Source organism: Monomorium pharaonis, chromosome 2, assembly GCF_013373865.1.
Source record: "Monomorium pharaonis isolate MP-MQ-018 chromosome 2, ASM1337386v2, whole genome shotgun sequence".
Classification (NCBI taxonomy): domain Eukaryota; kingdom Metazoa; phylum Arthropoda; class Insecta; order Hymenoptera; family Formicidae; genus Monomorium; species Monomorium pharaonis.
The window spans coordinates 7,686,040-7,700,429 of record NC_050468.1 but is presented as its reverse complement, the minus strand read 5'-3'; the positions used below and the strand labels follow the sequence as shown (position 1 = coordinate 7,700,429).

At 37.7% G+C, this 14,390-nt stretch overlaps 1 protein-coding gene and 1 long non-coding RNA gene across 4 annotated transcripts in view; one reads left to right on the top strand and one right to left on the bottom strand.

Annotated features, from left to right (window-relative positions):
• Window positions 1-8,717, bottom strand: part of LOC118644296 — a 218,873-nt gene extending 210,156 nt beyond the window's left edge. For all 3 annotated transcript variants that reach the window (XR_004962103.1, XR_004962101.1, XR_004962102.1), the window contains exon 1: window positions 8,463-8,717. This is a non-coding gene — a long non-coding RNA (uncharacterized LOC118644296). The remainder of the gene's footprint in view (window positions 1-8,462) is intronic.
• Window positions 8,718-8,824: 107 nt separating this feature from the next.
• Window positions 8,825-14,390, top strand: part of LOC118644293 (Krueppel-like factor 6) — a 335,384-nt gene continuing 329,818 nt past the window's right edge. The window contains exon 1 of the mRNA XM_036282499.1: window positions 8,825-10,352. Coding sequence (XP_036138392.1) covers window positions 10,248-10,352 — 105 coding nt within the window. The 5' untranslated portion in view covers window positions 8,825-10,247. The remainder of the gene's footprint in view (window positions 10,353-14,390) is intronic.

Genomic DNA, 14,390 nt, shown 5'->3' with positions numbered 1-14,390 from the left:
ACTTATTTTTTTTTTTTTTTTATGTTTATCCTGCCACACGAACATAGTTGTATTTTTTCAGAAAGCAAATGGCCAAGTATTACAAAAATTGTGCATCGATCAAATCTTAGGCGACTTCTTTCAAGGGTTGTTTGCTTTACCCTTAAACTTAACCCTCGCTTACAAAGATGAAGGATCGTAGAATAGGCGTGGGCGTGTTGCTGGACGAGAAATCGGGCACGTTTCACGTGACGAAGGTTTCGGTGGTACATATAACGCGTGCCACGACTCAAATAAGGGGGATAAGATTCAGAAATATCGCTAATATATTACCTTGACTCCAATATTTCAGTATTAACGCGAATAAAAAAGATACGTTTATGTTTCTTTAAGTATAACGTTGTCCCTATGTCGTTCTTCTTGTGTTTTTTTTTTTTTTTTTTTCGTAACCAAACTGCCATGTAGCAAATGGTATGTAGAGACTTATTTTAACATAAGTTATTTCTAATCATTAATAAAACAAAAATACATTTCAAGTGAAAATTAATAACAATATCTCCTAATTCTTCTACTTGATTGTTGTTACAGATTAGTAAGGATAAAAGATTGTAATTCAGAGTAAGAATTAATAAGAAACGAAGCAATATAGCACACTCAGTGTTTCGATCAATCGCATCGATTTTGCTATTCTCATTCCGTTTACATATCCAATTTGGGAGAGTCAAGAAAGTCAAAACTTCTTGTGGATTTAGAACAGCAAATAAATTCTGCTGCAAATAATTACTATATCAACAATCTTAATTTAACTTTAATTTGTGTTTGATTACTACATATGATTTTTGCAATGAGAAATTTTTTTTTGTGAAAACGTAATGTCACAAGAAAAAGCAGACAATGTTAAAAAAGGCTAAACCAATAGAAATTATCTTCATTAATGTATAAAGAATATTTTACATCTAAAGATTACTAAGATAAGTAAAATAGCCAACATTCTTATAACTAATATATTTATTAATTATAAATATCATCTCGTAATATTAATTATTAAATTTTCTTCAGGTATAATAAGACAATTGTTACATAATATTTATTTTTAATGTTTACTATACGTATTTAATAAAAAGTTGAATTGTAATGTTTCATAACCACACTGCCATATAGCAAATTGTATGTAGAAACCGAGAAATTATTATAATTACATTAAATATATAAAATTGTTATCATTTTTAATTGTTTTTAAATATGTTAAAAAAGTGTATGTCTTTGTATTTTTAGATTTTTTTCTAGAAATTTTTGAAATAATTTGGATTAACAGCACACATGCAAACTTATCTCAACTAAAGAATACCCTCCGGATTTTTTTCTTAACTGATCGTTCATGCGGTCTACTTTCGTCTGATTTTCTACCTCTTCTTTTTTAATTGTTACTTGAGATAAGCTTCTCTGAACGTGCAATACAATTGAAGGCGGTAGTCCGCTACGGCAGATAGCACGGTTTTGCGTTTCACGATTTCATCAGTTCGCTTCTTTGAGCTTTAATAGACCACTGGAAAAAGTCTTGGGAAATATACTCTCATGGGATGACATAAAGTCGCGGTTAACTATTCTTTTATACATAGAATGGCTGTTAAGAGTAAAAATTTGTTTTGTTTTTTATAATGTTGTTTCTAGTAACGTTATATACAATTTAAATATCTACTAAAAATTTTTAGAATGTTATAAGATAAATTACAATATAATATCTCACAAAATATTTCAGCAAACATTAATTCAGCAAACAGTTAAATTAATAGTATTAATTTAATAGGTAACAATTTATCCAAAGTTTTCATCAAAATAATTTTTATCCAAATTTCACTCATAATAAATAATATTACTTGAGCGTCTAAATTATATTTTAACATTTCTTTATAGACTATTTAATATTTCGTAGAAAGAGCGAAAAAATTGACAAGAAAAATATGATCAAAATGGATAATAGTTATATGGAAGATCCATGATAGTCATCATATGCAATATGAATTACGCCTGTACGGCGAGAAATTTTTCGCCAGTAATGCGTGAAAATTGCCACATTAGGATTTATCGTTTACAATCCGTCTCATGCATCATCTTAAGGAACGTGCATTTTGTAGGCTTCTTTATTTTTCATCATAATCCTAACTTGTGGGAATATTTACATGTATGTTCAGAAAAAGTTTTCAATCCATTGTCCTTCGGTTGAAGAGGATTCTTTAAATCCTTCTTAAAAATAGTTTTGTCAAAATTACAGCGCTCAAATTCGTAAATATAAGAGTTGTTTCTCGACTTACTTACGTGCGTCACCATTTTTTATCGCGCTTATGTGCAAAAATATGTAACAAGATGTGCGTCTTCAAGATTACTTTTAATATTCGATAACACACGTTAATAATGTTTTTGCAAATACCATTAAAATTCTAAAGCGGCACAAATATTAACTAAAAGTTATATGGAGCGTTTCAAGCACCGAAGCGTAAACGAGAATTACGATTTATCAGGCGTAAATGCGATTTCTCCCATATTTTGGAGTGATTATGCGACATTTCTATAGAATCGCGACTGATCGCATATGTAACTTCCAATTCGATAATATATCTTCGATATTTCTTTCGCGGATTATCGAAAGCAGACGAGTTTTCCGATCATGAGAAGTTTCAGGAAACGTTCCAAGAGCTTAGAAACGTTGCCGTCGTCGGTTGTCGCTTCGCGTTTGTCGAAATCCGTAGCGTAAATTTTCAGCACGACTTGCCGGAGTCATCTGGCGCGCACGATAGGATTACGAGATTAAGGATCTTCTCGTTGAGAGAGAGAGAGAGAGAAAAAGAGAGAGAGAGAGAGAGAGCGAGAGAGCCGTTAATAATAATAATCACCGTCACTTCCGGCAACGACGAGAACGCAAAATGCGTTCGATACGCTCCGTTCTTCGCTAATGTCGCCTATCGTTTCGCGAAGTTGCGGACGCGGCGACGTCGAAACGAAAATCCTAAACACTACGACGGGCACCTATGCGCAACCTCGTCCCATAAATTCCAGTTCCAAGGATGCGCGAATGTGCAGCGCGGCCAACGACGCTGTGCCGAGGGTCGTTTGAAGAATAATAGTTGACACGGATAGTTGGTACGCGCGCACGCTGCGTTTGCCATGGCATTATGTAACCGAGATTACGTCACTCTTAGCGCGTTTCTTGCGCTCTGCAAGACGCGGATCGTCGAAACTATCGGCGTGATGTTTAAAGGAAACTGTGCACCAAATATCGGCGACGTGGCTGTTATTAACCTTGGTTTGCGGTATGCAGATAATGATAGAGGAGGTACGAGGAAAAACTTGTGTTACAGGAAAATGTAAAACAGACGATACGAGTCTCGTTCAAATGAAATGTTTTGTAATTATGTGGATTTCCTCCAAAAATTTTGCAATTTTGTTAAAGTTTAATCACTCTCAAATACGATTTTCGTGCTTCGTAATTGCAAATTTTTATGAAAAAATTTAATTAGACTGTATCAACGCTATTATAGCTGTATTATATAATTATTTGAAATAACTATTATTTAATTATTTGAAATAATAATTTGGACAATATCGGTTATAAAGAATATGCTATGTTAATTTCGTAATTAATTCATATTATATTATATTTGTAATGAAATTCAAAATTACATTAAAAAGTGAAACAATTTTTCTACGTTCAATTACTGTAGCCTCACGTATACACATTTTGGATATCGGGTATTATTGTTTTATTTTCGACTAAAACTCGGATCAATGGAGGGTTGAAATTCGTCGTTCCATCCCGCTAAATTATTTGCGTATGCTCGCAACGTTTCATGCTAGAAATGCAATACGGTTTACAAACATCGATCAGCGTAATATAGCGTTCTAAACTGAATAATTGAATTAATATGTTAATGGCCCCGGATGCCCGGTCGATCGTTTTATCGGGACATGCGCTGCGCGCGCGCGCGAGAGAGAGAGAGAGAGAGAGAAAGACAAAATCATTTTGTATCTAACAAACATCCCGTCGACTCGTTCCGCGGTGAAAATTGACATGCCACCGTATTCCACTACAAGAAAGCTCTTCGAGTGTTGGGCTTGGGTCCAACTGCGACCGCTATGTTTATGGTACCGGGCGTCTTAACCTACTGAGCGGAGGAATATATCCAGAAAACGAAGCCGAAGTTGAGAGGTTGTGCGACGTCAGGTTCCGACGCAGAGCTATACATTTCGTTCGCAATTTCGTAAAGCAGATAATATCCGCAGTACTTTCGCGGACGCAAAAATAATTTCGAAGTAAATGTCCCGAGAAGAAACTCTGTCTCCTCGGAGTTACATTGGGGAAGTTGCGTGCTGTAAAATCCATTCTCTAATCTGATAATTACAAAAATGAGCGAATAATAAAAGTATAACACCCAATTTACTTTGAATGTTTACGTCTTCCACGACCGATTCAGTTTCAGAGACCTGTCGTTTAAAAGCTCGCCAAAAAAAAGGCAATTTCCAAGAATATCGGCAGTGATATCATTGATTGAGTCAATGCGCTATCGATTCCAAGCCATTGTTCAATACGACCGAAACTCTTTCGACTATATACGCTCCGATATAACGGCGCCCATACAACGCACGCTTTGTGCACAGCGCGGGAGAAACATCGGCCGCGCAAACAGAGCGATTCGAGTGCACACACAATAATCGATTAAAAAAATACTTTTCGAATCACGCGGTCAGCCTCCAACGTGGCGATAGCTGAACGGCGATAGCTCGAACGGAAACGAGGTACGGTATCCGATAAGCGCGGTTAGTCTTCTAATTCCATTCGCCATAAACGCCGCTTACGTATCTAATCTGGCATTCCCGCGTGTTGTATGAGCGTCTACAGAAAGGCTTTAACGAACACGCAGAATCCATGAATCATTTACGGCGACACAAGGCGTTCTCTCTCTCTCCTTTTCTCACTTTACTTCTCTCTCTCTCTCTCTCCCTGTCTCCCTCTCTTTCTTTCTCAGCTCCCTCAGTTGACTCACGAGCGATTATTCATTTGCAAATAATTCGCGTTCGTGTGCTCCGTGCTTGTGCATTTCTCGTAGTCGATTCGCTGAACGAGCAGCGCGTTTCTCTTGGTTAAATCTAAACGTTATGCAAACGTAAACCTTCGACTTTTGTTCAGGTTGGTTTGGAAGACAAGCTCACGTCAAATTTTACCGCGAAAGATAATTTTAAGCTTCTTCTTCATATAGATGTTGCTTTGAGATAAAAATGTGATAGTATGTGTAAGAAGAATTTACGTTACAAGAAATAACTGCAAGGATAAAGCATGTGACAGATATATGTATAGAACAAATGCCAAAAGCACTTGTGTTCATTTATTTCTTGTAAAATTCAATTTAAAGTTATATCGAAAAAATTATGCTATTAACATAATAACGTATTTAAGAGGATACTAAATTACTCGTCAAACTTGATCGAGGTCAATAACGTAGTCATTCGTTTATTTTTGTTCATAAAAATATTTGCTTCAAAATACAAATTATGTAGCTTATATTATACGTACAAATAAATGACATCCCTCACTTCAGAATAGATTGAAATAAAGATGAAAGGAATAAGACTATATTTGTCAAATTACGATTAAAAGCCGTAATAAAAAGTTTTTTGTATGATCAAATTTTCAGAAATCTGTAGTGAAGCCGCTTAGATTAATAAAATTTGATCACACAAGTACTTTTTTTAGGTTCCCAATCGTAATTTGTCGAATATAGTCTTATTCTTCAATCTATTCTCAACTGAGAGGTGCCATTTATTTGTACGTATAAGCTACATAATTTGTATTTTGAACAATGATTTGTATTTGTACATAATTGAACATAATTTGTATTTTGAAGCAAATATTTTTATGAACAAGAATAAACGAATGACTCTACATTATCGACCTCGATAAAATTTGACGGGCAATTTAGCATCTTATTAACGTTATGTAATAAAAACAACTTGGATCACATGTTCTTCTGTAGTTTTTTCTCCAGATGACTGATTACAAAAAAATTAATAGATATTAAAATACTGAAAACTAGGATTACTTTTAAAAGTTCTTATATTTTAAATCTATTTCAAAACGTTTTTAATCTAGGTATTATAATCTAGTGAGTTTGTTTCTAGTAGTAAGCATAAAACAGCTGCAAACCTTTCACATGCGAAATTACAACTAGAAATCTGAATGGCCACGTTGTGAAAGTAAGACAGACGGATAAGTTATAGATGACCTTTGTTGCACTGTCGCTTGAATGGGAATCCAAAGCGCATTGCCTATACGCGTAATTCGAATGGAACGTAATATCGGCTCGCGAAGATAATAGTTATAATGCCGTAATTGAAATGATGTCCGATTCATACAATTACTGCAAAATTGTACAATTAAAGCATAAATTATGGAAGATTTTCCTCACTGTTGGAAGAATTGTATAATAAAGAAAAAAATTGTGCAAAAAAATTGATATTGCGTACATTATGCGTGTTTCTGTTAAAAATACTAAATATATATACATTCATACACATATAGATATGTACATTCAAATTTGTACAAAATTTATTCAAAATTCACACGAAACTCATACACAGAGAGAAAGATTTCTTTAGATTTAATAAATAGTTTTGTCTGATTAGTCCAAAATATACATTTCTTTGGTTTTAATAAATTTTAAAACAGATTTCTTAGATTTAATAAAATTTATTAAAAACAAAAAAATAGATATACTTTGGAATAGTCGAACAAAACAGTTTATTAAATATAAGGAAATCTTTTTCTCTGTGTACAAAACTTATACAAAATTCCTAGAAAATTTATAAAAAATTCGTGGAAAATTCATAGAAAATTTGTTCAAAATTTATGCAAAAATCACACGCACACATGTATACATATACATACATATGCATATGCATACATACATTGTATATAAATATAATATATTTTGGGTATATAATAATTTTACAATTTCAATTTTTTATTATATTCAAAATTAATATAAGTTTTTCAAAAATAATAATCAATAGAAAAAATGTCTCTTCACATTCTATCCAAAACGTAAAAGTTGATTATAATATGCTGAGATTAAATAACTGAAGAAAAAAACGTCATAAAAAGAAAAAATACTTGAATAATACATTTTTCTTTTATTTAGTTTTAGTAAATTATGGTAAAAAATGCATAAAAATATAATTTGATAATTTAGTTTACAAATTGTAAAATTATTCACATACATCAACATGTATGTATATAATTTGATATAGATATACATTCACGTATATTTTACTCAGGATATTTCTTTCATAATTTCATATATTATTAGGTATTTATTATACATACATGTTCACATGGATACAATTTATAAGCTAATAAAGTATTAGTTAGAGTGTATTTTAATGCATTTTGTACTTGTGTGAACAATATGTATCTATAAAAGTATGTAATTTTATTTAGATACATGTTTATACGTATTTTATTCAGGTTATTTTTCCGTAATTAGGTGAAGACTTTAATTTTTATTGTATTTTTTGCAAATATTTGTTATAAATGCAGAAACTTTCTAAAAAAGACTTTTAAAAAGTCTACAATATATTTTAAAAATTTATAAACTTTATAACTTTTTATAGTTATTTGTAATCGTAATACATGTTTTCTGTTACAAGTGTATAATAATTTTGAAAATGCTTTATATTTTATAACTAAAATAAAACATATATATACATAATGATTTTTATTATATTAAAAAAACGTAAAAAATACAGTGCAATAATTGCAATTCTTAATGCTAATATTTTTTGGATGTGTTTAAGAAGACAATTTATTAGTATTTTTTTTTTTTTGAGTTCTTTATATGACGTCTTATTTTCCTTTATAGTTGACGCATTAGAGAATTTATTAACATCATTATTGACATCATTGACTGTTGTCTTTAAGATGGCGTTGTTAAATGTTCAAACTCTTAAGCCTGAGTATTTAAAGAACTTTTTGAATATTCTGTTCACTGGGATCGTAGAAATAAAATATCGAGGGTTGAGAATACTTTTCTACGTGCAGCGTTAGTTTTCTGGGCAAGTAATAATTAAGCGTATCACATCAAGCTATTGGTGCACCACGACTATTGCTCCAAAATTTTTTAAGGTTAGTTTCGTCCGAAGACAAAAACCAGACATGCTCGACCTCCCACGGTGCTCCAAAAGGATATAACAACAAGGTTATGACCAACAGTCACAATGCACGAATGGCTTGATGTGACGCGCCTGGTTATTACTGGCCCCGAATGCGACTTTCATATAGGAAGGCATTATTGACGCCTTCTGTACATCTAGATATTTGATAGTCCGAAATAAAGTTCAGAATCCGTTCGGAAATCCTATTCGTATGCATATCCGATGCACCGAACCGATCGTAGCGCGACAGTTGGAAACAAGCAAGTCACCTTTGCACGTACCTTACTTCAGGTCCGTTTCTTCCCTCGCTGTCGAAGATTGAGAAGTCGACGGACGTGATCCGCGAGTCGTTAGCGAGCAGCCCATCACCGACGTGGATTTCTTTCCGGCAGAAATCCATCCTTCGTTCTTCGTTTGCTGCGCCGGCACCTCGTTTTCGCGCACGAACACACGTACACACGCACACACAACACGTACGCAGCAGGCGAACGCGCAGCGCCGCGACGTCACCGATCAGTGCTGCCACGGCGTCGCGCGGCCGTTTACAGCGGTACGAGTCGCTGGCGGATCGCGCGCGCTCGGGCACGTTCGGCCGCGCTCGGGCCCCCTCGCGCGCAGCCACGGCAAGGAACGTCAGTTACTCTTCGACACTCGCGTGGGAGAGTCTATGCGTATTTAGCGGTCGGGGATATTCGCCGGGTCCCTGTCACGGAGTGCCGGAATACATAATCTCGTTTCAAGGTGTTAACCCCCGCGTTATCCTCTACCCTCCCGTGACACGCGCGAGATCGTAATAACGTGCGGTTGTTGTACATATCGCGTAGCGTTCGTCTCTCGTGCGGTGGGAAGTTGGCAGCAGAACCGGCGTCGGTCTCGGCGCGCGCGCGAAGAGAGATAAAAGCCGGTAGTACACGACGACGACGACAACGACGACGACGACGACGACGACGAGTACGAGTACGATACGCGGAACGGCAGAACCGGGGAGGATAGGAAAGAGGAGAGACGGCCGCGTGTGTGGTTCGCTTGGAGCCGGGTTACGAGTGAATGCGCGAGTTTTCGTTCCGGAAGTTACGCGCAGATACCGTGCGTCTCAAGTGGATGCGGGAATAGCGAGAGGGAGGTAGCCTGAAAAGGAGGGTGAAAGAGGGAGGAAGCGGCCGGGAAGCACGGACGACTACAGCCGGCATTTTGACGTTTCGCTCCGCGTGTCTTCCCCCTTCCGCGTTCCCTCCCCCCGCGTGTGATGAATACTGTCGCAAGTGAGGAGTGCTGCAGCACGCGACGTCAGCAGACAGAGCGTCGTCGAGCCGTGCGACCGCAGTGAGTGTTTTTTCCTCTCTCCTGTGTAATCGTTAGCGCGCAACAGCAACAGCAGCAGCAGTAGTAACAACAATAAGCACGATTCCTCTTCGTTCGTCGAGAGCTACACGGAGTGAGAAAGAGAGAGCGACGGGGACGTCGTGTGCGCGCATTCGCGGGACACCGGTGTGCGAGTGATAATCGGGAATCATCATCCGTAATCGTCCCTAGAGAGAGAGAGAGAGAGAGAGAGAGAGAGAGCGAGAGAGAGAGAGAAAAAGAGGGAAGGATCGCCTCGCGCGCGGCCTCGCGACGTGTGTATCGCCGCCGGGTCTCGTCGTTCGTTCGCTCGCTCGCTCGCTGGCTCGCTCGCCGCCGCCGGCGTTCTCTCGCCCGCCCGGAGGTGGAGGGGGGAGGCCTGCCTCTTCCCCCCCCATGATACGCACGTGCGCTACTAGCCGCTACTCGCTACTACGTTTACGTGCGTGCGTACGTTCGGGGCGTCGCGTTCAGTGAATCGAGTTGTTCGTCGGTGCCGTGCCGCGCGTCCGGGTGGAGTGACGGCCGAGTGACGTGTCGTCGGTACGTGTCAGTTTCGCCGGGTCTTTCGAGTTCGGTCACAGTTGAGATTATTGTTACGCTTACGCGCGCGCTTACGCCGCCGCCACCGCCGCCACCGCCGCCGTTGTTCGCGTCGCCCCGTGTGGCACCTGTGCCGGAGAAGGAGGCCGAAGCGGAGAGGGACTTTGCAGCCGCGCGTAGCCATGGATACGCTCCTACCGAGCGGCAATATATTTCGGGAGCTGCAGGACATACACGACACCGGATACTTCTCGGCCCAGCCGTCGCTCGAGGATCACTGGCAACAGGTATGTCGGAAATGCTTCTCCTCCCCCCCCCCTTCGTGTGCTCGTTCGTCGAGTCGCCGAATCGATCGCGAGTGGCGATCGAACGGTGATGAATCTTCTCGCCTCGTATCACCGGAACCCACAGCTGGAAAAGATATCGCGATAAACGTATAAAAAGAAATACAACTTGTATGTGTTAAGTACGTAGAACGGTTCGCGAGCGATGCTTCTAATTAAAAGGTGAGTCCGCGCGAGCTTTTTCCCCGAGATACGGAAGCGGACGTAATTTACAGGTTAATTTACGGCGAGCTTTCCTCGCGTGCGCGCGCGCAACGTCGTTAAAGCAAAGTCGATACGAGGCCCGGGATAATTTAGGCGTTCCGTATACAACAATAGATGGCCACGTGCCGACGGAAGCCTAACGTGGTGGCACAGGATATACGCGTGCCGGCGTATATCCTCCTCCTCTCCCCTCCCCCCCTCTTCTCCCTTGCTTTTCTTCGCTAACCCACCGACTCTCGCTCTGTTTGACAGTTCGTCGAATGTTTCTATTTATTACCTCTTCAAGGGACAAAAGCGGGGAGGGTTCGCAGGTATACACGGGTTCCCTCGTTCGTTGGTTCATTCATTCATTCATTCATTCGCCGGTTGACTACCGCGTGTTCGGAAGCAGGCCGCTCCCCGACCGCGGCGGCGTCGTCGTTTAGCTTCGTTTACGGAGCACCGCGGCCGTGGTTAGTGACCTTTGACCTTCCCGTTGCGCGGCCACGGGTGTCGAATGGCCCCGCGCGCGCGTTTCAGGGAAACGTATATGTACTCGCGAGAAACGGAAATTGTTGCGCCGGCCCGTAAGATGATCCGCGTCACCGCGACGGATACGAGCGGATAACGAGTACGGTGACCCGCGAGTTCTTCTCCCTTCTCTCCCCCCCCCCTCTCTTTCTCGACCCTCACCCTTTCCCGTCCTTCGTGACATTTGTCAAGATGCGAAAACCTGCGAACGAGAAATTGCGATAACGTGCAAGAACGATCGCCGGGCTCTTCCGCAGCAAAGACTTTAACGACGCGATAAATCTCGCGCGTTACATCGTGTCTATCGGGATCTTTGTTATAATAAAATAGGTCGCGTGTTATATGACGTGTAGGTAGATATGTTTCACACCGATCGCGCTATACCGTTGCGATTATTACTCCCCCAGCATTTCTAGATTTTTATGGAAAACAATTATGGATGTGCTACATGTAATTATCTCTCATAGGAGAGAAGGAATTAAGCGATCCCTCAATTCTGAGAGGTGACATCCTTTCTCGAAATATTAAAATTTGTGAATAATCGAAGGATATCGGAGATTTTGAACGTCACGTCAGTCATTCTTTCAATTTAAAGTGTAATCGTTAAAGGGAATGTATTGTGGACTGAGAAGCGCTTTAAATGTATGTCAATTGGGTTTAAAGAGTTGTGTTGTATACATTACGGACTTATGATACACTAACGCGGAATATTAGTGACTAATTTATTGTGGATTTATTAGTGTATCGAATTCAAAATCGGATATTGGACGGTAACTAACAAATGCTTCTGTCTCTGTAACTATAATCATAATAATGAATAATAACAATTATAGATACCTAATCATTTTGTGATTTATCATATTATGATTTATCGTTTTGGAGCCGGTTGTTCCAAGTTCGAACAACTTCTTGGTAAACTTACCTATCAGGTAAATAAGTGTCTGTGTTTATTTATTAAAAAAAGTGAAGATAGATACATGCTTGCCTGATAGATAAATTTACCAAGAAGTTAAAACAATCGGCCCTTAACGTTTTTAGTTTCTAACAATTTATTCCTGAAAAGATTTTCTGTTAACATATATTACTTTTTTTATGCTACTTTTTACTTGAAGTTGCATTTATTTGGATTAATTTAATCAATTTAACGTTTGAAACTGTTGTTCATATAAAACTGTCATACATATAATACGTTAATTGTTGTTATTAAACGATAGACTTTTTTGAACTGTTTAATTGAAATTTTCAAATAAAACATTTATTGTATTTTTTTTAAAGATCTATTACATATTTTATTAATGTGTTAATATATTTATATTTTAAGTAATATACATATAAAAGTTGTGTTTATAACATTCCCTTTTTTATTAAACAATACATTTTTATATTTTATTTATTGTTATTTTTATCGTTATACCACTGGAAATTTAAAAATTAATGACAAAAATTTTAAAGTTTATATAAGTACTTTAAGCATATAATTTATATAAAAATTTGTTTACTTATTTTATTAATAGTAAATAAATTTTTTAAATGGCTGAAAAATCCACTCTCGAAAATGGGAAGGTCTTAGATTCGATCTCTGAAACATTATTTTTTGCAACAAATTCTTTACATTATTTGTGAACAAAGAAAATAACAGATGTTTGTTAGTATCATTTATTATTAAATTGATTATTAATTTAACATTGCGATATTACTATTCTTGTTCAATTTATATTGTGTTTCAAGACTGAAAATCTATTCAGCGTATAATTTGATAAACTTTTGAAAGATATAAAAATTATACGTAAAATATCACAGCACGAAGATTCAGCTATGATGTAATAAAACTCTTTAATTAGTTAAATAAATTTTGCTTATTTACAGAACTACTAATCTCTGTATCGCAAGTAAAATCTTACTTAAATCATTTTGAATACTTAAAGTACATAAAAAATTACTACATTTTCGTTAGAGCACATTTCTAATATAAATAATTTTTCATCCGTTGCCAAATTTTTTGTATTGCCTTTAAATGCAGTATAGGACAATCTGCAATGTTTGTATTATGAATATTATTTTGAAAATAGGATAATACACTTTTAACGATATTGTTGTAGCTAACTTTCAAATTAAAATTTGATCAAAGGTGAAGCGAGCCTTTGAAATTACTTGAAGAACAAGCTCTTTTTTTCTTTTTAAGCTGAAAAGAATTCTTTATGCTCGTTTTTAACACCAGCAGAGCTCCGATGTCTCCGATGTCCTTGTTGAGGAAAGAGTAGTGCTTCATTCAAATTAGAGTTGAGGAATTCACCGTGAAGTTCAACGCGGTCGTGCACGTTACATCACGCCGGGAATTCGCCGAGTTCGTCGGATGATCGATCGTGAGGCGCGCGTACGATGTATTCCCGGAATTTTAAAAGGCAGACATCAAAATTGCCCGGGAGGCCCAAGGCCGCGTTAGATTGGTGTGTACGTTCAGTGACGCGCACGAGCATTCGCTGCAGACGCCGCACCGCGTCCTGTTTGTTTACGAGTGTGCAATGACCTTACTCCGGAGCGACCGGCCAGCGTAAGAGGGACGGGTATATACTCGTTCCCCATTCAATATCTGAGGCAGTAGAGTGCGTTTTTTCCCCTCTCTACCGCGCCGCGCGCCGGTGCGGTAACAGTATATCGCGAACGCTTTTTCAGGTTCCGTCGCTACGAGAAAATACGACCGACGTCGTGATCCATTTAACCCTTTATTTGGTAACGTCGCCCTCGGGCGGTATCGATTTGAACCGTTTACCGGGGTTACTTGCCGGCATCGGATTTCTTTCGCGCGTCAATTCTTTGGCTAATTAGATCAAACGCGCTATCTTCTTGATTCGCGATATTAACTGGAAGTTGCCAGTTGTATGATTGAAATTAAGGAATCCGTAACTTAATTTTTATTAATTTTGAAATACATAATTTGTCATGATTATAAATTAGTTACAATTGATAGGAAACAAAAATATTTAAATTTAAAAACATTTTTTATTAAATTTTTTTATTATTAAACAATGACTTTTAAAAAAATGATAATACATTATAATATAATGTAAAGTCCTTGACATTATTGTCTTATTTTTGAAATTATACAAATTCAATGTCATGAAAGTATATATAATAAAAATTAATAGAACTCAGGTATTGATAAAATGAAAGACGCACAGCACATAAATTTGAAAGAGTAATTTGTTTCTTACCGTCAAGCGTGTGTACGTGTGTAGAAATGCAAGAAAAAGTAAAAAATTGATAAAT